Below are 23,674 nucleotides of genomic sequence, written 5' to 3'. Positions count from 1 at the left end.
CACAGGGCAACTGAACACTCACCAACCAAATTGTCCAGATTTATCTTCTTTCTGCTGAATAATTGTTGACACAAGCAGTTTTCTCTAACAAACTCTATCACCAACCAATCATGTTGAATATTAAATGGGAGATAGGAAAATATTTCCCAATGTTTAAAAAATTGCTTATTGTCTATTAACTCTGGCAAACAAATCTAGCATCTAACATGATACAGTGCTTGTAACACTACTACTTGTGTCCAACACATCATGAAAAATTAATTAATATTGGACTTAACATAAGGCCAAGCCATGAAGATAAAAATTATAAAATGTGTTTGGTACAAAAATCATTTTTTTTAAAAAAACTGCCATGTCAATGTAAGTATGCAAAGGCATTTGTGTTACAACTTCATGATACATATTTTGTCACTTCCAATCCCTCCTCCCATCTCACCTGCAGACATCTACAGCCAAATCTTGTCCTATGGTATAAAGGAGTACCCACAATTTGGGGGAGTGGAAGAGGAGAGGAGGTAGCTTTGAATTAAGAGGGATTGTATATGACTGGAAACTGAATTTTCTTTTCTTTCTGGGTATGAAGTACACACAATTCTACTCATGGGAAAAAAGAGATACCGTTTGGGTTCTCAGTTCAATCCAACGTCATACCATTTCAGCACTGCTTTTTCCACAGTTTTATTGCCTTTAGCATCTTTTTTTGTAAAATATAAATACAAAGGCAGAATTTACGTAAAAGTTCAAACACAAATCTCAAACATAAACACACAATTCAGAAAAAAGATTTAGCTTCTGTACAGTTTTAAACAACTTCAACATAGGTTAGTTTTCAGTATTTTACAGAAAAATAGTTCAAAGTTTTCTTTAAATAAAGAGCATCAATTGTTTAAACACACACATATAAAATGTGTGTGTGTATATACATATACATATACTGCCTCCCATGTGTATATATGTATGTGTGTGTGTATACATACACACATACACACACACACACATATACAAACAATCCAGTTTGCCATTTGAAAACTACATTTTTAAATTAAGATATAAAAGTTCACACAATTAATAGATGTGCAGGTGTTTGGTTTTAATTTATATTACAGTCTATTGAATTGTATTCAATAGTGTGTACCTGGCCAAAGCAGGAATTTTTGTAAACAAAAACAAAAATATAAAGAAGTGCCTCCCCCAATAAACTTTCCCAAGCTGATCATATCTGATCCCAAGCTGATCCCAAGATTGATCACATCACCTATAATAGGCATCTTTATGTAACCAGTGCTTTGTTTGAAGCAAAGCCATTTAATTTTTTTAAAAAAGTTCCATGTAAAAACAAATCTATACCAAAGTTCGTCTGCACTTAAAGGAATGTGCACACACCTTTTAACAATTTTATAATTTGTAGAAACAGAGTGGTCTCTTAAAAAATTTTTTTTCAAAAGTCCACCCATCTGATATATTTGTGTGTGTGTGTGTGTGTGTGCGTGTGTGTGTGTGTGTGTGTGTGTGTATTAGAGGAAAGCTCTTTTATTTAACAGTATCCTTTTCTTTATAGAAATAACTGCAGTAACACATATACATAAAGAAATATCTTACAGAGAACTGTACATTAAGAAGCTGGGAGTTTCACCAATGAATATCAATTTCTTCATCTGGATGCAACCATTCAAGTGAGGCTCCAAGCAAAGAATGTAATTCGTTAGTAAATTCTACCAAGTCCAACAGTTCCTTGCCTTCTGGGTTGAAAACTTCAAGATCCTTTTGGCAAGCAAACAGCTGACTCAAAGATACCTGTTTGAAAAATTCTGCTTCTGTAACACTGACAACTTCCAAATTTGGGAAACTACAGCGAAATATCCTGGGTGACATTTTCAGCCTCTTGGCTACATCAGAAAGCAAAAACCAGTTCTGCGGTCTAGAGACAAAAGTAAAATATTGACAAGATGCTGAGAGGTTTCAATCAACATGATTCTGCTAGTAATAATTTTATATACATTTATATTTAAGATAAAGAGATTTAAAAAATAGGTTAGTCTCTGTACTCCTCTGTCTTCTTCCTGCTCCCCCCTCCAGTAAACTCATGGATGAAATCCAGCTTTATACAAGCAAACATCTGTTCACAATGGGACTGTATTTTTTTTCTCTGCTCTCTTTACTATCCACATGTCCTGCTTTCCACATGTCCTGCTCTCGCACCAATCTTGGTCTGGTTTCATAAGCTGTACCAAGCCACAAGTTTTTCCTTGTGAATATGTCTGCAATATCAGCATACATTCACATGCATAGATTTACAATGAATATGAACAATTCTTGTTTTAAAGAAGCCAATCTATGGGGAGTTTTAAAATTCAAAATACATAGAATATGAAATTTCCAATTAACAGAACAAATAATGAAAAGTTCTCTGCATTCAGTGAGACAAAAAGATGATCCTGAATATGTCAATAATAACTCAGGTATTTGTATAACAACACACACTGGGGAAACAATTTATCTTCCCCTCTAGTATAAACAATAATAGTGCTTACCCTTGAGAAAGAGACACTTGGATATTATAATATGGCAAGAGAGGCACATCTGAGAATTGAAATTCAAAGATATCACTAAATCCATCTTCATCTTCGTCATTTGGGCCAGGTGGGTTAGACAGAATGTCAAATCCTGATTCACCTTTTGGCTCTATTTAGACAAAGAAAAATATTGAAGATCCTTTGTCAAACAGTGGCTTTAATTTGCTCTCATTTCTGAGAATACTGCCCCCTCCCCATTCATATACATGCACACATTTGAAATAATAGAACTCTTCCCCCCCCCCCCTAAAAAAACCATTACATCTTCTTACCACACACCGAGCTGCCATAGAAGTCCCAGGACAAGCCAGGGTCATCAACATCACGACCATGGAGATCAGTTAAATACTCTAGAGATATAAAACAATATAACATTGAAAAAAAAAACAAAGTTGGGAAGTTTTGCAATCTATAGCATGACAAAATATAATCCAGATAAATCATATGTTTATCTGAAAGCATACAAAATTAATATAAAGTATCAATCAGAATACTGCAGAGCTCTAACTGAATCTTATTTCTTTTCAAATATAATTATTATTATTCATTTACCTCCAAATCCTATTTTCAGTATTCAGTTTGTGCACTTCAAATTGATTCTGGAGATATGAGCTATAAAATTTAGGCTACACTTGCTACAGATACATTTGTTTCATACAATCAGGCCAAGATCTTCATCACTAGACCATTTTTTGATGCCTTGAACTTTGAAAGTACAATTGACAATGCAAATCTGAACTATTCCTCCCAAAAACTAAGTAGAATGGGATTTGTTTGGTATTTGGGTGAATGGGAGTATACCAGGATATACATCTGTAATACCAGTTGTAAGATAAGCACTCATGAGTTGTTTGACAGTGAGACAGGCAGCATATTAGGTAGGTAGGTAGGTAGGTATGTAGATGGATGGATGGATGGATGGATGGATGGGGGGAGGGAGGGAGGGAGGGACAGACAGACAGACAGACAGACAGACAAAATGTCAAACCCCTCACCAGGAGCTAAAGTGCACAGTAGCACACCATTTTGATCCATGGTACCTCAGATGAGCTAACTTACAGAATGTGTCCAAAATCCAGGACCCAGGACTCATGTGGAAACATTTTATGACATAAAAATTATCATAAAATAGTTTCTGCCATAATATGTCATAAAACATTTTGTTTTAACTATGAGAACTCCCCAAGCTCAAGTATGTACACTCTTAATGCTATTTTTGCTGTTTTTAGTATTTGTTTGTTTTGTTAATTGTAATTGTTAATTGCATTAATACTCAAATAAGACTATTTTGTTCTGGAGAAAATAGCTTTAGTATTTCCAATTACAAAAGAAATAAATGGAAATGTATGAACAAAGAGGAAAGCAGTATACTAATTGAAGAAATGTCCCTGACTGTACATTTCATACTGGTTATTCATATGTCTCTCCCCACATTCCAAAAGTTGGATGACATCATAATATTGTCCACTGTTGATGACCACAGATGACGAAATCTATGAGCTACTTGCAAGACTAAGATACTAACATTTTAACTCACAATACTAATATTGTGAAAAAATACACAGTATTTAAATACTATATTAAATACTCTATATTTCTGCTGTAATTTAAGCAACAAAATATCTGAATCCCACAATCCTTACTTTTACTATTATCTGAAAAGTAATTTGTTTTGTAGAATATCAAATTGCAAATGAACAAGCATTGGCACAATCAAAAGTATACAGACCTGTTAGAAAAGTCTCCATTAGTTCACTGTGTGTCATTTTCACAATTGTTCTACCTGAGTATGTAGCAAGCGTAGGGTCAGCACCATAAGAAAGAAGCAATCGGACAATTTCTAGGTGATCATTTTCCACTGCATCATGGATAGGCCTTAGGAAGGGAAGCAAAAATTTTTTGTTTTAAATCCATACAATGTAATTGTAGAGGAAGAAGAAACTGAAACTAATATACATATACGCTATGTATATGTATATTATTAAACAGCAAGCTCCTTGGATAAAGTTACGTTTAAATAGACATCACTTTGAACAACAATCAAATCCCATAGTATTGGCATATTAGTATCAAAGGTTTTATATATGTGTAAAAAATATGTTGAACATTCACATCATAGTTTTGCTTTGTAAAATTTAACTACTCAAAAACCCAAACAAATAGTTGCCTGAATATTTTCCAATTTTATACAAACTTAGTTTTATTCAAAATGTACAATAACTATTAGCAACCTGTGGCTTATGAATTAAGAAAAAAGTAACCATGCAGGCGAAATTAACAATTATTGGTTGAAACACTTAAAATAAATGTAAAATTCTGCTGAAAGTTTTGCTGAATAATTTCTTAAAATATATCTGAATGACTAAAGACATGGGTATGTTTAGGACTGTGGCTAAAAAAACCAGATCTTCACTCAATGGAATTATAAGGGGACAATGAAGCTAGAAGCAAATCTTTTTTGTTAAAATTATTTTAATTTGCATTATCTGAATCAGAATTCTGATATTAAAGTCAAAAGGCATAATAATTCCAAATCCTAATACTGTTGGAAATCTCTACAAAATAGAATGTACATACAAGGCTTAAGTAAGACCTGATATTAACTACAGTCAAAAATGAAATGGCATCTGTTTCAATTTTATGTATGAAAGCCACTTTCAGACTAGCAACTAAATCTTTCTTCAGCACCGATGCCTACAGGTTGTCCTCACTTAAAGACAGTATTTAGGATCAGAATTTCCATTGTTAAACAGATTGTAAAGCATGATGTCACAAGACCACATCACTTAAAGATGGCAATCCTGGCAATCCCTGTTGCCATTAAGGAAAAATTGCAAATTATTAAGCAAAGACCTTATGGCTGTGGAAGGATTGCTGCAGTGCCACACACATACAAGTGCTGTAGGCTGAATAGATGTTGTGATGCTGAACAAGTGTAAACAGGCTAAGGAAGGGTTGATGAAGTACAAGCCTGCACTAGGTAGTCCAATGTTGGGGGGCTTGGAAGAAAAAGAAGTGGAGTAACTTGCAATCTTCCCTGCCTGTGGGATTGACCTTTGTTGGTGGGAAGCCAGCAGGTAAGGTGTCAAATGGTGACTCAGTTACCAAGCACCCAGGTCACAATCATATGCAATAGTCAGAACTTCAAGGACTAGATGTAAGTACTACTTGTTCAGCACCTGTTAGGAAGCACCCAGCTTGGCAGGAAGGAGGAATCAAGTGTGGAGGTAGCCTGTAGTCACTGTGCATTTGCAAGAGGGCTTGGGCCAATTGTTCCTAGGGGTAGGCTGTCAGACCAGAGACATTCCTGTCTTATAGGCAGAACATAATAAAGTAGCTAGCTTGAATTCTGCACATGGGGTCTGTTTGCTCACATCTGAGAGCACCATCACAATTTCAAATGGTTGCTGAACAAATTGTTGTTATGGTCATTGATCAAGAACTACCTGTATTGCACTTTTAAATAGAAGCTAACTTTTATAAGATCTGCTCTCTGGGACCCATCTTTCCCCTTTCTTTTTTAATACCATCTTATTTCCTATTAACTAATTATAGATCCGATCTAATACAAATACATACTGGAGTTGGTCTGTCCATTGGGCAAATTTAACACTTATTCTAAAGCAGATCTGTCAAACTCCCAGCCCGTGGGCCAGATGTATCACGTGCTGGCCACATCCACACCCAGTTTAGCGAAGGGGAAAAAAATCCCAATAGTCACATGATGCTGACGTGACAACATGAGTTTGACCCCCCTGTTCTAGAGGGACCAATGTAGTTTGTCCATGCCATGTGACTGATTGACTCACTGGGGTTTCACAGGGAGCTTGGGGTAGTTCCTGAAGTTATGTACATTGTTTAGCTGAGAACATGGAATGAGCAAGTATTGGTGGCCTTGCATTGGGGCATTCCTATACAAATCCTGGAGAGTCCTTTAGTTTTCAGAGATACAGCAGGAAATAAAATGGCATGATTAAGGTACAGTCTTGCCAAGTAATCTGCTTTGAGTTCTATCTGGTCATTTCCAAAGAAGTTCCACTTTAAATTTATACCTTTCCTGGATGATTAGTATCTCCAGGGAAATAACACATGGCTGTGTTCAAGTGATGAAAAATGTCTCTCAGCAAGGAAGTACTTCCACCTTCACTGAAGGAGGAAGTAGCCATCCCCTCAAGAGCCCATCACTGCACCCAGCTGTATTGGACAACTGTACTTCTGATGTGCAGGGTGCCAGAAGGTTCGACTCTTTTCCTGCTCGTATTAAACAACTAAATGAAACTGATGGGTGAAGTTATCCATTGGCAAGAAATCCCAAAGCTTTTTTCAGGAGGAAACTGGACTTTGTTTTTTCTTTGAAGATTTTTCTTCAAAAAAAATAATCACCCCACCCTTTGAATGATGTGGGAGTTTGCATGGATTTTCCAGAGGAACTGCGGACTGCAGGAGCCATTTACGCTTCGGTTTGGGGTGCGGACAGCTTGCGCCTTTCTTCAACAGAGAAGGACACAAGACTGAAAACATCCTGCAGCCAAGAAGGCTCCACACCCATCTGCACTACTCAGGTGACCGTAAGGACATAGATAAACCTCCAGGTGGCCTCAAAGATTCTCTAAAAAAGTACAAATGACCAGCTGTGTGCAATGAATATAAATCCTTCCATTTCCAACCATCCAGTCAGAGCTGAAGAAGCTTCTTGGAGGAGAAGCAAAACATCTTCAAAGAAAAAACAAGAAAGTCCAGTTGCCTCCTGAAAAAAGCACCTTTGGGACAACCACGACCTGGATAACTGAGAATCTCCATAGACTATTGGCAAGGAATGTAATTTCATCATGATAATCAGTTGTATAGCACTACTGTGGGCCATCTAAGAGATGCTATTAGAACACTTTCCCACTTCCTGGAAGCTGTGTATCTGGATGGGGAAAAACTGGCTTCAACCCTGACAAGACTGAATGTGTCAGCCTTCAAGATTTTCTTCCTTTGCTTTGCATCTTTCGGCTCTCATAAGTAACGGGGAGGTTAAGGGAAGTGAGCTGGAGGTATTACAAAACAGAACTGTATAAGTTGGGGGGGGGGAGGTTCTTGCTTAGGCTTCTATCCTATGCTATGCGCAGCCACAACTCTTTATCAAAATATGTCAAGGTCAATGGACAGAGGCCTCATCACCACCTGGAGATGCCCACATGATGCTATACACAACTTTTAATTGGATGAGCCAATTGTACTATTGGGGGTGGGAATGTTGCCATCACTTTATATATGTGATTTTCACAGATTCAGAATTCTTTTGTTGCTACCACTTGACTTCCAGTAAAAGATATCTTTTCTCTAATTATTTCTTTCTTGGATTTTGAAGGGAGCACCATCTGACAGAATGGCTGTGGATTTCAGTGTCACCCATATGTGATTATTTTCCATCATAAACTCCTCATGGAATTATATTCCTTCAGGAAGAGTTGGTGGGCAATTGAAGGAGTGGGGTCCTTCTGGACTCACAGCTCTTGCTCAATGAGCCAGTGGCAGCTATATTTAGGAGGACTGTTTTACAAATACATCTTGTGTGCCAGTTGTGCCCATTCCTGATTGGAAAACATTGTTCAGAGTTACTCCTGTATTTCTTGGTTGGACTATTGCAATGTGCATAGGAACTACACTTGAAAAGCATTTATAAGCTTCAGTTAGTCCAAAATGCAGCACTATATACACTACTGGCCTTACGACAGTATGCCACATAACACCACAGCTACTTCAGCTTTACTGGCTTCCAATTAGCTTCTGAGTGTATTTTAAGGTGTTGGTTCCCACTTTAAAGATCTACATGGTGTGGAGCCAGGCTACATGTGGATTGTATGTTTTATTGTAGTTTATATTGTATGTTCACTGCCTAGAATTCATTAAAAGGATAGCAGCCTTAAAATTTGATAAAAGTATAAATGGCCTTAGGAAAATACATCTTTTGAAATTGAGACCTTTTGAATTAAATTAACATGCTATCTAAACACAAAATCATAGGATTTTTCACCCACATGTACATTTCATACTGGAATTTTGTTTAATATGTTCATAAAATTGGACACTAACAGATATATGCTATCATCAACCATACAACTTTTAATAAAGGCCCACTAGTGACCCTTTCTACTTCCTATTTTTAAAAATGGTCTGGAAGAGTAAAAATATCATTTATTGATAGAGAAGAGAAATATAGGGGAAATATTTGCATAAGTGACTTATGAAACATGGCTGCTCACTGTATTAGTCCCCTACATATTTTCTGTACCAATGCTTCCCAACCTTGGCAATTTGAAGAATGGTTGGGGAATTCTGGGAGTTGAAATCCACATGTCTTCAAATTGCCAAGATTGAGAAACACTGTTGTATACCGTAAACAAAAGTAATAATGCAGGAAATTAGGCAGCCAACTATAATAGTTTCAGAAACATTTATCTCCATACAAGAGCAATTTTTGCATATTCTTTTCAAATACATTCTACTGTATATAAACATACACTATACACACACTATACATGCATAATTAATCCACAAAGTGAGAGATATGTATACTGAAAAAATGTTGCTAATTATTCAAATTGGTAACCAATAAAATAGGGCTAAGGCAGAAAGAGTATCAGCATTCCAGCAAGAGAGCCAAGGATGGTAAACTTTGATATAATTTATTGTTGAAAGAATTGTAGAATGGAATATGATATGGGGAGGGACCCTTGAGATAAGGTGGCCCCCATAGGCTAGGAGAGGGAAGGGAGGAGTTGGGAATGAGTTGAGTTGCGGGGGAGACACATCACAACATTAGGGTGGTGAATGCATAAAGAAAGATGGAATTCTGAAAATGGGCTACTCATAAGAAAGTGTTGGATTATTTGAAATTGATCTGCCTTCCAGTTCTCAGTATTTATCTCTAATATTAGGTCACGAGGACCTCAGTGGTACAGGTTGTGTCTGGTTGTTGCCATTAAATGCCAGACCAGTATATAAGAAGGTCCTTTCACCCATGATTTGATTATGGATAAATCAGTTAATCTGGCACACATTACCAAGCGTGTATGCCAAAAAGTGATGTTTCTTTCTCCAAAAGATGCCCAATTGTGATGTTTGACACCAGTCATGGCTCCAAAGCAGAGGTAGTGGTGGCACTTGTTAGTCAGGAAGCCTTAACCTCTCTGCCAATAACTGGATATAAATCCCTATAGCTGAAGTCTAAGATGCAGGCAGCAAATCCCTTCTAGAGCTGCTCAGTTCAGTTATGGACCTGGCAATGGAGTACCCCATGCTCCAATTCTGGGAGACTTCAGCCAGGGGTGGGATTCAAGTTTGTTAACAACCGGTTCTGTGGGCGTGGCCTAATTTGTGGGTGTGGCTTGGTGGTGATGTCACTGGCTGGGCATGGCTTGTATGTAAATATTATAAATATTGATGTAAATATTGATTTTTTTATAAAAAAAGAGCAACTTTTACCCAAAATCAGGCAAAGCAGGCAGGCAGATTAAGTTGCTTGCAGAACCACAGATTCACCCAGAGATCTATCTTTCTGAAATCTGCTACCTGAGTCTGCACCGAAAAATAGAAACTTCAGTCCTAAGGAAGGTTCAAGTTTGCTTTTAGATTAGCTAGAAAGAAAGAAATCCAACGATTTCCTGCTTTCTAGCTAATCTAAATCTCCCGGCACAACTGATATCGGAACAGCTGATGGTCGGTGGGGAAAAAAGGAAAAATAACTTACCAAAAATTAGGCAAAGGCACAACACAGACAAGTTGGATGGCATGCATGCTAGGTAAGGAGTGAGTGGGCAGGGAGGGGCAGGGCCAGCCAGTAGCACAATTTGCCGGTTCTCTGAACTGCGCAGAATCGTAACAACCAGTTCTATAGAACCGGTCCAACCAGGTAGAATCCCATCTCTGACTTCAGCCCATACTCTTGTGCACAAAAGTCGCACAGAAGTTCATAGGCAATATAGCAACAATAGACCTGATTCACGTTATTGAGGACCTAATTCATGCAGGTGGTCAAATATATCTGTTTTTTGTCTTGAAGCAGTTCCAAAAATAATCTGAAGGTGGAGGACATTCAGGTTATTCCTTTGTCGTGGTCAGCTTAGTCTCTGATTGCTTTTTGGCTTGCTGGTGCTGCCCTCCAACTCATCTCCCACACACCGGGAGGTTGAAACCATTGCATCACTCTGTCTCTGATGCCTCTCAGAGGAAGGTTGGGGGGGGGGGTTGTCTGAGAATCTACTGGACAGTTTGACTGAGGTCCTTGTTTCTACTGGAATAAGTATTTTAAGGGACCTTTGGATTGGATAGTCCCTACAAGGCCTCTCTCTGTCCTTCAATCTCAGAAGGCTCAGTGAAATTAAATGGCAGAATAGAATAGAATTCTTTATTTGGCCAAGTGTGACTGGACACACAAGGAATTTATCTTGGCACAGATGCTCTCACTATACATAAAAGAAAAGATACATTCGTCAAGTGTCAAGAATCATAAGGAACAACACTTAATTATAGTTATAGGGTACAATAAGCAATCAAATCATACTAGGAAACAGTCAATATAAATTATAAGGACAAGCGACAAAGTTGCAGCCATACAATCATAAGTGGGAGGGGATGGGTGATAAGGAGTGAGGAGAAGATTAATAGTAATAGTAGTGAAGACTTTGTAAATAGTTGAACAGTGTTGAGGGAATTATTTGTTTAGCAGAGTGATGGCTTTCGGGGAAAAACTCTTCTTGTGTCTAGTTGTTCTGTAGTGCAGTGCTCTATAGCGTCGTTTTGAGGGAAGCAGTTGAAACAGTTTATGTCCGGTATGTGAGGGGTCTATAAATATTTTCACAGCCCTCTTTTTGACTCATTCAGTATACAGGTCTTTGATCGAAGGCAGGTTGATAGTAATTGTTTTTCTGCAGTCCTAATTATCCTCTGAAGTTTGTGTCTATCCTGTTGGGTTGTAGAACCAAACCAGACAGTTATAGAGGTGCAGATGATAGACTCAATAATTCCTCTGTAAAACTGTATCAGCAGCTCCTTGGGCAGTTTGAGCTTTCTGAGTTGGCGCAGAAATAACATTCTTTGTTGTGCTTTTTCGATGACGCTTTTGATGTAAGGTGTCCATATTAGATCATGTGATATAATAAAACCTAGACATTTGAAGGTCTCTACTGTTGATACTGTGTTGTCTAGTACTGTAAGAGGTGGTAGTATGGGAGGGTTTCTTCTAAAGTCTACCACCATCTCTATGGTTTTGAGTGTGTTCAGATCCACGTTGTTCTGGTTACACCACAAGGCAAGTTGTACAACCTTCTGTCTATATGTGGATTCATCATTGTCTCGAATGAAACCAATCACTGTTGTGTCATCAGCAAACTTCAGTATTTTAACAGATGGATCATTTGAGATGCAGTCATTGGTATATAGGGAGAAGTGGAGAACCACACAGCCTTGGCAGGGCACTGTGCTAATTGTACAGATATCAGAAGTGATTCTGCCTAGCTTCACCTGCTGCTTCCTGTCTGTTAGGAATGGTCCACTTACAAATGTGTTCAGGTACCGCTAGTTGGTTTAATGTAGTTAGAAGAATATCTGGAATGATGGTATTGAATGCTGAACTGAAGTCTACAAAGAGGACCCTTGAATAGGTATTTGGAGATTCAAGGTGTTGTAGGATGTAATGCAGAGCCATATTAACAGCATCATCTGTCATCTATTTGCTCGGTATGCAAACTGCATGGGATCTAAAAGTGGATCTGTAATGGTTTTCAGGTGGGACAGCCTTTCAAAGATTTTCGTAACTACAGATGTTAGAGCAACTGGTCTGTAGTCATTGAGTTTCTTGATGGAGGGCTTCTTTGGCACTGGGATGATAGTAGAGCATTTGAAGCAAGAAGGAACATAGCATATCTCTAGTGATCTACTGAAGATTCAGGTGAAGATGGGGGCCAATTGGTCAGCACAGACTTTTAAGCAAGGAGTTATCTTGTCTGGTCCTGGTGCTTTTCCTGGCTTTTGTCTGTGAAATAGATCTTGCACTTCTTTTCCTATGGGTTGGGGTCAGTTGTAGGAGGCTTGCCTGTTGTTGGTGTGTTTGAGATGGGGGTTGTGGAAATAGGTGGCTGTAGTTTCCTTTCAAACCTGCAGTAAAACACATTCGGGTCATCTGCTAGTTGTTGATTTCCTTCTGCCTGGGAAGAAGGTTTGCTGTAGCCAGTGATGTTTTTAAGACTTTTCCACATGTTTGCTGGTTCATTTGTTGAGAACTGATTCCTTAACTTTTCAGAGTAGCTTCTTTTTGCTGCTCTGATCTCTCTTGTTAATATGTTTCTGGCCTGATTGTATAGCATTCTGTCACATTTTCTGTAGGCTTCCTCTTTGGAACGACGAAGCTGCTTAAGTTTAGCTGTGAACCAAGGTTTATTGTTGCTATATATTTGCAGGTTCCTTGTTGGTACATATAAGTCTTCACAGAAACTGACATATGATGTTACAGTATCTATGAGCTCATCTAGGTCTGCAGAGGTACCTTCAAAAACACTCTAATCAGTACAATCAAGGCAAGCCTGGAGCTTCAGCTTTGCCTCATCAGACCAAGTCCTCACTGATTTAATTGTTGATTTCATGGTTTTAAGTGTTTGTCTGTAGGCAGGTACAAGATGAATCATGCAGTGATCAGAGTGTCCCACAGCTGCTTGTGGTTAAGACCTATAAGCATCTTTTCCTATTGTGTAGCAGTGGTCTAAAGTATTTTTGCCTCTGGTGGGACATGTTGGAAATATTTTGGGAGCTCTTTCCTTAAGTTTGCTTGATTGAAATCTCCTAAAATGGTAGGAATGGAATCTGGGTATTGGCTTCAGCCTCCATAAGCAAGAGTTCAGCAAGAGTTCGTAATGCCTTGTTTACGCAAGCTTGTGGAGAAACATACACAGCTATTAGGAGAAATGAGGATAACTCACACGGAGAATAAAATGGCTTGCAGTTGATAAAAAACTCTAAATTTTCATTACAGAATTTATATATTATAGTTATATCTGAGACCAGGTGTTGTTGGATCTGTAAACATAATCCTCCACCCTTTGTTTTACCTGATGTGTCAGCCTTCAAGATCTTCTACTACTACTTTGCATCTTTTGGCTGCCAGAAGTAATGGGGGGAGGAGGGGGAAAGTATGGGAAGCGAGCTGGAGGTGTTACATTCTAGTGTTGTATAAAATGAGGAGGGGGGAGTATACATTCTTGCTTAGGTTTCTATTTCTCGCTTAGCTTTCTTTTCTCTGTGCAGCTGCAAACCTTTATCAAAATATGCCAAGGTCAACGGACAGAGGCCTCATCACCTGAAGATGTCCACGTGATCATATTCACAACTTTTAATTGGAAGAATCATTTGAACTATTGGGGGTGGGAACATTTCCATCACTTTGTATATGTGATTTGCACGCCTATTTCCTCAGATTCAGAATTCTATTGTAGCTACCACTTCATTTCCAGTAAAAGATATCTTTTCTCTAACTAAAAGAGTCTAAGTATTTCTTTCTTGAATTTTGAATAGAGTTCAACCTGACATGATGTCTCTTCAATTCTGTCTGATCTAAATATCTGAAATCCAGGGATATAAATGGTGTTATCCCCATGAATTTGTGGATTAAGCCAAGTTTCAGTAAAACAAAGAACTGCTGAATTGTAGAAATCAGAATTCCATCTATTTAAGAGATGTATTTCACCCATCTTGTTAGCAAGTGAGCGTAAATTAGTCAGAAAGATAGATGGGAGAGGAGTTCCCCCCCATTCCTTAGTCTGTTTAAAATTCCCGCTCATTTACCTCGTCTCCTTTTTCAGCGCTGCTACTTTGCTTTGTTTGTTGTAATCCATAGCACTGGGGAATTAGTTAGAATCTCCTCCGCATTTGCAAAGACAGGCGGGGTGAGGAATCAGAAAGCTGCTCCTTAAGGAAACATTGCCTAATTCTTAGCAGATGGTTTCGTATGAAATCCATAGTGAATTGCAGATAATAAGAAACCGTTAGAGAGCATTTCACCAAGGCAGCCATCATCGGCGCCATCTTGGATTAGAAGGAAAAATACATGAATTTGATCCAATATAATTAAGAGTCCATTTCAGGGATTGCATTGTGGCAATAAGAGCAGAAAATGTAAATAGTTTTCAATTCTTACCATTCTTATCTACAGATTGCCAACCAATAGCCCATTTTAAAGTGACCTGTTTCCTGCTGGATAAGGATGGGCCACAGCAATACATAAAAGGCCATTGTGAATATCCTAGGCATCTGACAAGATAAATACACTCATATCTTTTTAAACTGGACACTTGACTGGACAGGTCCAATCAAATAACTGAGGCAGTTTGCTCAGTTATATGGGAAGACTTTCACCCTGTAACTCTGGAAAAAATGCCCAGGGTCCTTGGAATCTTGCACTGATTATCATTAGACTGCTGGGTGGATGATAAGAGTCTGTTTGTTGTTTACAATCCTTAAGAGGTAGTTATTTAATGGACCATCTTTCTCCATTGTTTCTAACTGTCCCTAAGATCAGATACAATCAACAAACCAGGGTAGATAAAAATCAATGATTAAAAAAATTGAATGGATTTTTTTATTTAACAGATTTTTTTATCAAATTTATTTTAATAAAATGCTTTTTGAGTAAAAATCTATTTAAAGATAGTTTAATCTTTAAGATACATTAATAATTTAGTTTATCATCATGAAATGGAGCTTAGTTATGTAGCTTGAGGCTGTATATTCTGCAATATTTACATTTTTGGTAAACTCATTCAATGAATCCAAATTCTGCAAACTGAGATAACATTGCGTTGATGCATTCACACAATTCCCCAGTAACCATGAGACAAATCATAAAACAAAGTTCAGGAATATTCCTTTATCCCATTGTTTTGCAAATCTATGTACACTACAAACTGTATGGTTGTTTGAAGAGAAATGCATCTGTATTACCAGGCTCTTAAGTGTGAGGAGGAAGGGCAAGTGGTAAAAATGAAAGTGAAACCTTCTAAGCAGCTTATAAATATAATATTAAATAGCACCTATCATTTCAGATCCATCGGGTCAGTGCCTGTTAGTGGACAATCACTCACCTGCTGCCCGCCATACCACTCATCATGTTGTGTCACTGCCGTATCACCAGATGTCCCATTAAAGTGAGTAGGACTGTTTGTAAGGTCCTGCCTCTCCTTCTCACTCAAGAAAGTAAAAACTCTTGGAGGCAGAGATGGCATCGTGGCGATACAATGCGTGATCTTGATCCTCCAAGATCGCCGTTGATATCTCCGCTGCTGGATGGTCCCGACGGACTTAAACCATCCCATAGAGATGGTGATCGGTAAGGGCACGTACTGCTGATGCCAGGGACATCTCAAAGTCCCTGGTTGATCCAGGAAAAGCCTTTTTTGTGGGTGGAGAGGTAGCCATTCAAGCTGCTGAAGCTGGGTCAGCTCCGGAACAGAAGAGATTGAAAGAAAGTGTGTCAGTTTGGTGAGATGAACTTTTACTTATTGTTTCTTGAAGAGAACACCCTGAAAGACTTAAAATGGAATTAAAAGTGAAGAGAAAAGAGTTTAAGTGGCGAGATTAAGCTAGTTAAAGTGAAAGTTTTTTCCCCTTTTTATTGAAGCTTTGAATCTGGCAAAGTTTCTTAATTTTAAACTGGACTGGTCCTTTTTAAAAATTCCCTATTCTTTAACAATTCTCTTGAAAGTTTGTTTTGATTAAGACTCTTCTTTCTGATTTGAGATTTACTTCTTTTTAAAAGAAAAGATTTTACTTTATGTTCCTGGCTTTGGATATATGAGGGGGAAGTGAAAGTGAAGGAAAATAAGTAGCACTGCCATCTAGAGGCTTGGATGTATTGTTTTCCTTTTTCTTTTACTTGTTTATATATTTATGTATTCTGAGCTTTGCACTTGAAAAGATTGTGGGATTGAGGGATGATATTGTTTACACAGGTGCTCATCTGTGAAATTATAGATAGCTGGAGTCTGGAGTTGAAGCTGAAAGAAAGAAGATCGAAGTGACTTTGAAAACACTGGAACTGGAAACATTGAGCTGATTTATTAAAGAGCCTTGGATATTTAGTGGCAGAGGCTTGCTTTACATTAGAATTGTTTGTTACTTTTTACCTTCTTTTCTACTTCCCCTCTAGTTGGGTCGTTTTTATTTGGATTTCAACCTTTCAACCCAGGAACTAGAATGTAAATTTTTTATTTTTGCTCCCTTTTTTCTTTTTATTAAGATAAGACTATTATTTTTTTTTTTCCTTTCCCCTACCCTCTTTTTCTCCAAAAGAAAAATCTTTTTTCCCCTTTTTCCATATCTTCTCTTGTTTTTTTTCCCCGCATACTATTGCAACTAATTGGATTAAGGCATACAAGTGCCTGAAGGTTTTCTTCCTTGTTTTTTTTTTTGGGGGAGTGGCAATTGCCTGCCTTTGCTTTTTATCTTTTTCCTTTTTTTCCTCTCTCTTTCTTTACAGATAAGTACTACAAGATGAGCAGATAGACAACAGCCCCAGCTTCCTCAATACCAACCTCTTCACCATCTGGAGGACAACAATCTATACAGACAATGTTACAACAGGAGAAAGAGAAGGAAGTGACATTACAGATGATTATGCAAGGAATCCAGAAGATTGAAAATAGAACAGAGAATATTGAGCAAAGAACTGAAAAGACAGATGAGAAAGTAGAAAATATTCAACAGATGATGAAATATGAAGACAGATTCAAAAAATTGAAGAAGGTATACAAAGAGATAAGAAAATTGGAGATAATGATACACAATTGAGCGATGTTGAGAAGGGCAGGAGTGAACCATTAGGATGGGAAATTGATAGATCAGAATTTTATCTGAGATTTCAAAATGTAGAAGAAGGAAAAGGTGAAAACCTTGCTGAAATAATGACAGAAATACTGGCAGAAGTGTTAGAGATAACCAAAGTGAAGATGATGGATGGGATGAATGAAGTGTTCCGTGTCTATACAAGATATGCAATGAGAAACAGACTACCAAGAGAAGTTCACATCAGATTTACTAAGAAGATTATCAAAACACAGATACTGCAGGGGGCAAGAGAGAAAACATTAAAGTATAAAGACAAAGAAATTGTGGTGCTGAAACAGGTACCAAGAAGAGTAAGAGAGGTGAGAAGAGAATATTTATTTTTGACTAACGAGTTACTTAAAAGAGGAATAAACATTGTTGATGCCAGAAGGCCTCTTGTTCACTTGGCAGGAACAAAGAATTGACACAGTCGAAAAAGCTGAGCTATTCTACTTAGAATATCTTAGAAGAAAGGAGGAAGAAGCAAGAAAGGAAGAGTCACTAATTGAATTTCAAGAGGAGTGTATAGCAGTAATTGAAAAAGAAAAAGAAGAAGGGGCAGTAGGTGGTATACCCAGAGAGCAACAAGAATTAAGATCTACTAGAGCAATAAAACCTCCTTATAAAGCTTAACATGGATGAAAGAAAACTGATGATTAACATAAATGGACTTAATTCGGCTACTAAAAGAAGGAAAGTATTTCATAAATTAAAGAAATTAAAATGTGATATAATTTGTTTACAAGAAGTACATATTAAAAAACAACATGAATATATATTGAAACAAAAAAAACTTAGGGAAATTATTCAGGTCATTGACACAATTTTAAAAAAAGAGGCGTGCTCTTATATATTAGAGATACAATTTTGGCAGAACTAATTTATACAGATGATGATGGAAGGATTTTGATGGTAGAAATAATGGACAATAATGTACAAATACTTTTAATTGCAATTTATGCTCCAAATGATAACCAGGAAGAATTCTACAGGAAATTACATATGAAAATAATTGAATTGGACTATGTTAATATTTGTATGATGGGAGACCTTAATGGAATAATTAATTATCGGTTGGACTATAAAACACAGAAATCAACAAAGAAAGCTACAAAGATATTATCAAAATCTTTCTTTTGAATGATAGAAGAATTAAATTTAAAAGATGCATGGAGAGAGAGAAATGTGGAAAGTAAGCAATATACTTTTTATTCAAACAGGCATGCATCATGGTCTAGAATAGACATGATATGGATGTCAGCAGAATTACTTGCCAACATACAAGAAATTGAAATAGAAACAAGCACCTGGGCAGACCATAATCCAGTGACAGTTACTTGGAAAGAACATAAGAGGAGATCTAGATGGACTTTAAATAATATGATACTAAAGGAAAAAGACTTTAAACAGAAAATAGAGAAATAACTGGTTTTCTTTTTTAAAAAGAAAATAGAAAAGAGGATACATCTTTACAGAATCTCTGGAACACGATGAAGGCCTACACAAGAGGCTTGATAATAGACTATACAAGGAAAAGAAATACAAAGCAGAAAAAGACTTTTAAAACATTGGAGGATGACTATAAAAGACTGGAAAAAGAATTACAGAAGTCCCCATGAAAAAAGACGTTAAAAATAAAATGGATATAATTAAACATAAAATGGGACTAATGAAAAAAGAGGAACTAGCACAAAAAATTAAAAATACTAAACAGAATTACTTTGAAGATGCAAACAAACCAGGCAGATGGCTAGCCTATAAATTGAGAAAGGAAAGAGAATCAAGAAGGATTAGTCAATTAATAAATGAAGAAATGAGGAGAAGAAAAAAAATATACAAGGTTACTATGGAAAACTGTATTTTCAAGAGAATATTCAAGAAGAAAAAGTTAAGCAATACTTACAGAAAGCGAACTTACCTCAGATACCCAAAGACATTGAAACAATGCTAAAAGGGAACATAACGATGATGGAACTAACAGAAGCTTTAAAAAAACAGAATGTTGGAAAAGCACCAGGCCCAGATGAATTGCCAGCAGAATTTTACAAGACCTTTCAGGAAATATTGAATCTTCATCTATTAGAAGTTATGAATGAAGATATGTTAAAGAAAAGAATACTCAAAACATGATCAGAAGCATATATTACACTTATACCGAAGGAGGATATAGACCTGCAGCAAGTTAAAAATTATAGACCTATATCCCTATTAAACTCAGATTATAAAATCTTTGCTTCAATTTTGGCAGAAAGACTGAAAAGATACTTAAATAACTTTATCCGTGTTGGCCAAAATGGATTCCTGCCAAAGAGACAAATCAAAGACAACGTGAGAATAATTCTGGACATTTTGGAATACTATGAGGCACATCTGGAAAAGCAAATGGCCTTGATGTTTTTAGATGCACAAAAAGCCTTTGAAAATGTGAGTTGGCCATTCAACTTACTGCAATTGATACAAATGGGCTTTGGTAAAAAATTTATCCAAACCATTGAAACGATATACTATGAACAAACTGCAAAGTAAATGGAGAATTAACAGAATCTATAGATATGAGAAAAGGACAAGACAAGGTTGCCCACTGTCGCCTCTGCTGTTTGTGTTAACATTGGAAGTGTTGAATCGGAATATTAGAGAAGAAAAAGAAATAAAAGGAATGAAAATCAAAAAGGAAGAGTATAAATTGCAAGCTTTTGCAGATAACCTAGTATTTATATTAGAGGATCCATTGGAAACAGCACCTAAATTAATAGAAAAGATAGAAGAATATGGAAAAGTAGCAGGTTTGAAAATAAAGATAAAACAAAGATATCAACAAAGAACACGTTAGCAAGACGAAAGAAAAAGTTGGAAGAAGTTTTAGAAATACAGTCACAAATAAGGTTAAGTATTTAGGGATATACATTACACCAAGATGTAGCACACTGAAGGAGGACAGTTATCTTAAACAGCAGATTGCGACTGATTTGACAAAATGGGAAAATTTACAATTATCATTGATTGGGGAATATCTACAATTAAGATGAATGTATTGCCTAGAATTTTATATCTATTCCAGACAATTCCAATCTGACTCGGAAAGAGTTTTTTGAAGATTTAAAGAGAATTGTGCTGAAATATATTTGGCGGGGTAAGAAAGCAAGAATAAAACTTAAACTGTTACAAATGCAAGAATAAGAGGAGGGTTTGACTTGCCCAATTGGGAGTTATATTACCAGGTGACAAATTTGATGTGAGTAAAGGAATGGATAACGTTAACGAACAGTAGACTATTGACTTTAAAAGGGCATGGCTTGCTGCTAGGATGGAAACTAAAACGCAGGGGTATTTTAGAAGACATTAAATTCGAGAGGCACTGTTTTTGAACTGGGAGAAGACAAAAAGAAAATATTACTTTAAAATTCCATTATGGATATCTACCATTGAAGCTTTTTCCTATCCAGTAACATATAAAAAGGAATAAACAGTTAGATATGGTGAGATATTGAAGGAAAAGGGTGAACTTAAATCTATGCAAGTGTTGGAAGAACAAGGCATAAAAATGAATTGGTTTTCATATTTGCAAATACAATCTAGATTTGATAAAGATTTTAAAACAGAAGGTATTTATGATAAGTTGACTGATTTAGATAAAATTTTGATGGGTACTGATGAAAAGGTAATTAAAAAACTTTAGTATTTAAATTGGAAGAAGAACAAGTTAAAGAAACGATGATTGCTTGGGGGAAAAATTTTGGATATGGGATTGATTTAGAGAAATAGCAAAAATTGTGGTCTCAAAAATATAAAATGACAATGTCAAGTGCATATAAAGAAAAATTGTATAAGATGTTTTACAGGTAGCATCTGCTCACGACGAGAATCGCGAGAATGTTTAAGAACAAATCGGATAAATGTTGGAAATGTCATCAGATACCTGGTTCATATTACTATATGTGGTGGACATGCTCAGACGCAAAAAAATATTGGACTAAAATCCACACATGGTTGGAAAAAATGATAAAACAACATATAAATTTTAAACCAGAGATCTTTTTATTCGGAATTATACTGGAAATATACAACGAAGAGCTGAAATATTTGATTGTAAATGTACTAACAGCGGCTAGAATTGTATTTGCTAAGAATTGGAAAAACAATAAAATACCTATGGAGGAGGAAGTTATTAAGAAAATTATGGACTGTGCTGAAATGAATAAATTGATATTTGAAATTAGAGAACAAGAAGATAAACAATTTTATATGATATGGGATTTGTTTTATCAATGATTGGACAAAAAGACATAGTAATGTAATAGATTAGATAATTTTGTAATAGAAGTTTAATAGATTGTTATAAAATATAATATAGACATGTATAACCATTGGATGAAAGTATAATATAAATTTTAAAACAAAATTTGGAATAAATGGTATAAAATGATAGAATAAATAGTTTAGTCATGGATGATTAATAACTGATAAATATATAAGCATATGTTTGTGAAAATTGATATAAACTGTAATGACTACAAAAGGATAGCACAAAAGATTTGTAACCAATTGACACACTGTATGTATATAAAATGGAAGATGATTTTATGTTTTTATGTTTTGGTTGTATATGTTTGTCTTAAAAATAAAAACTTTAAAAAAAAGAAAGTTAAAAACTCTTCAGACTTAATATTTCAAAAGGAACCTTTTATTGAGCAGAAGTGATAGCAAAACAACAGCAAAGCAGACTCTAAATCCCCTCAGGAAATATAGTATTATATAATAAGGCATTAGAAACCCCTCCCTCCAAACCAACATGGATTCAGCTAATCTACAGGTGTGGAGATGTTATTGTAACAGCTGTCCTGAGAACCAGATAAGAAGGAATTCCAAGGTCATCTTCTGCCGGCTTTCAGAGTGAAACAACCCACATGACCCTTCCCCCTTGTACATTCCCCAATAGGTGATAAAATCTCAGGGTGCTTAGGCGCCAGGATAAAGGTTATAAAATAGCAGTTGTCAGAGGTAGTAAGGATTACATTTGGGGTTTCCCCCCTTTCCCCAGTTGAATGGCAGTATCACTCTAGGGATCTGACATGCTGCCTCCCTTAGAAAAAGGAGAGATCCACCTGTAGAAAGATAGAAAAAGACCATTACAGCATGTTAGTAAGGTTTGGTGGGGTATTGGGAGTGAAATTTTTTCAGTAGTGTAGGGGCTCTAATGTGCTTTTTAGCTACCCATTCGTTTTGGGATGAAGGTAAATGTTTCCAGGCCACTAGGTATTGAGCTTTCCCACAATGGATCCTAGAGTCAAGAATTTCTTTGATTTCAAAGTGTTGTTCACCTTCGAAAATGATGGTGACAGGTGGTGTAGGAGCCTGTGGTCTGAGATAAGAGGTGACTTCTGGTTTGAATAGACTAATGGGAAAAACAGGAAGTGATGAAACAGGGCTAGATTTTGGTCTACAAAGCTCGTAGAAGCCGGAAGAAGCCCTCCTCAAGCCTTTGGGAGGCCAAAAAAGGCCTCAAACCAGCCAAAAATCAGCTGTGAGGCGCGCACATGCGCAGTGAGGTAAATTTGCTTGCAGCTCAAATGGCTCTGCATGCCACCTGTGGCACGCGTGCCATAGGTTCACCATCACGGCTCCAGAGGTTCTTGTCAATGAATTCCCTCAGTACTGTCAGCTCCCTAGGGAACATGCTATACATCTTCAGCTTAGGGAGTTTGGCGCCAGGTAGAATTTCAGTCACACAGTCAGTAGAGCAGTGGGGGAGGAGCTCATCAGAGGCTTCTTCTCAGCCAGGTCTCTGTAGTGTTTAGGTATACTCTGGGTCGACATGGCCAACCAGGCATTGCTGGTTCTCAGTGCTCCACCTCCCCAGTCTCTTTCTTTGGATTTTCTGCAAAAGTGACATGTAACTGAAATCTCACTGTGCCTTGCTTTCAATTTATTCTGAGTTTCCACTTTTTCAGCCATGCAAGTCCCAGGACTAATGGCCATTCCATGCCAGGTGCCACTATGAACATAAGTGTCTCTTCGTGGCTCCCCATGCCTATTTGTAAGGGCTCCATGGCAAAGGTAGCTGGTCCCCCCCTCCCTGCTACTGATCCATCTAATTGACAAAAAATGGGGTTTTTCAGTTTTCTTAAATTAATCCCCAATTTCCCCACCAGGGTCCAGCTGATTAAGCAGTGGGTGCACCCTGAGTCAGTAATACAGAGATTTTTATTTCCCTACCTCTGCTGGGTATGAACAGTCTCAGGGGA

The 23,674-nt window shown here is 37.0% G+C and overlaps 1 protein-coding gene across 9 annotated transcripts in view; it reads right to left on the bottom strand.

Moving 5' to 3' along the window:
* Positions 1-653: 653 nt before the first annotated feature.
* Positions 654-23,674, bottom strand: part of BCOR (BCL6 corepressor) — a 94,523-nt gene continuing 71,502 nt past the window's right edge. For all 9 annotated transcript variants that reach the window (XM_087937740.1, XM_087937744.1, XM_087937738.1 and 6 more), the window contains 4 exons: positions 4,303-4,448; positions 2,846-2,923; positions 2,532-2,682; positions 654-1,918 (listed from right to left, as the gene is read on the bottom strand). In XM_087937740.1, the coding sequence (XP_087793866.1) occupies positions 1,630-1,918; positions 2,532-2,682; positions 2,846-2,923; positions 4,303-4,448 (664 nt within the window). In that variant the 3' untranslated portion in view covers positions 654-1,629. The remainder of the gene's footprint in view (positions 1,919-2,531; positions 2,683-2,845; positions 2,924-4,302; positions 4,449-23,674) is intronic.

This window comes from Pseudonaja textilis, chromosome 7, assembly GCF_049901715.1.
Source record: "Pseudonaja textilis isolate UNSWEBS1 chromosome 7, rPseTex1.2, whole genome shotgun sequence".
NCBI lineage: Eukaryota > Metazoa > Chordata > Lepidosauria > Squamata > Elapidae > Pseudonaja > Pseudonaja textilis.
Note: the sequence above shows the minus strand (reverse complement) of the source record. Positions and strands in the feature narration are given on the sequence as shown.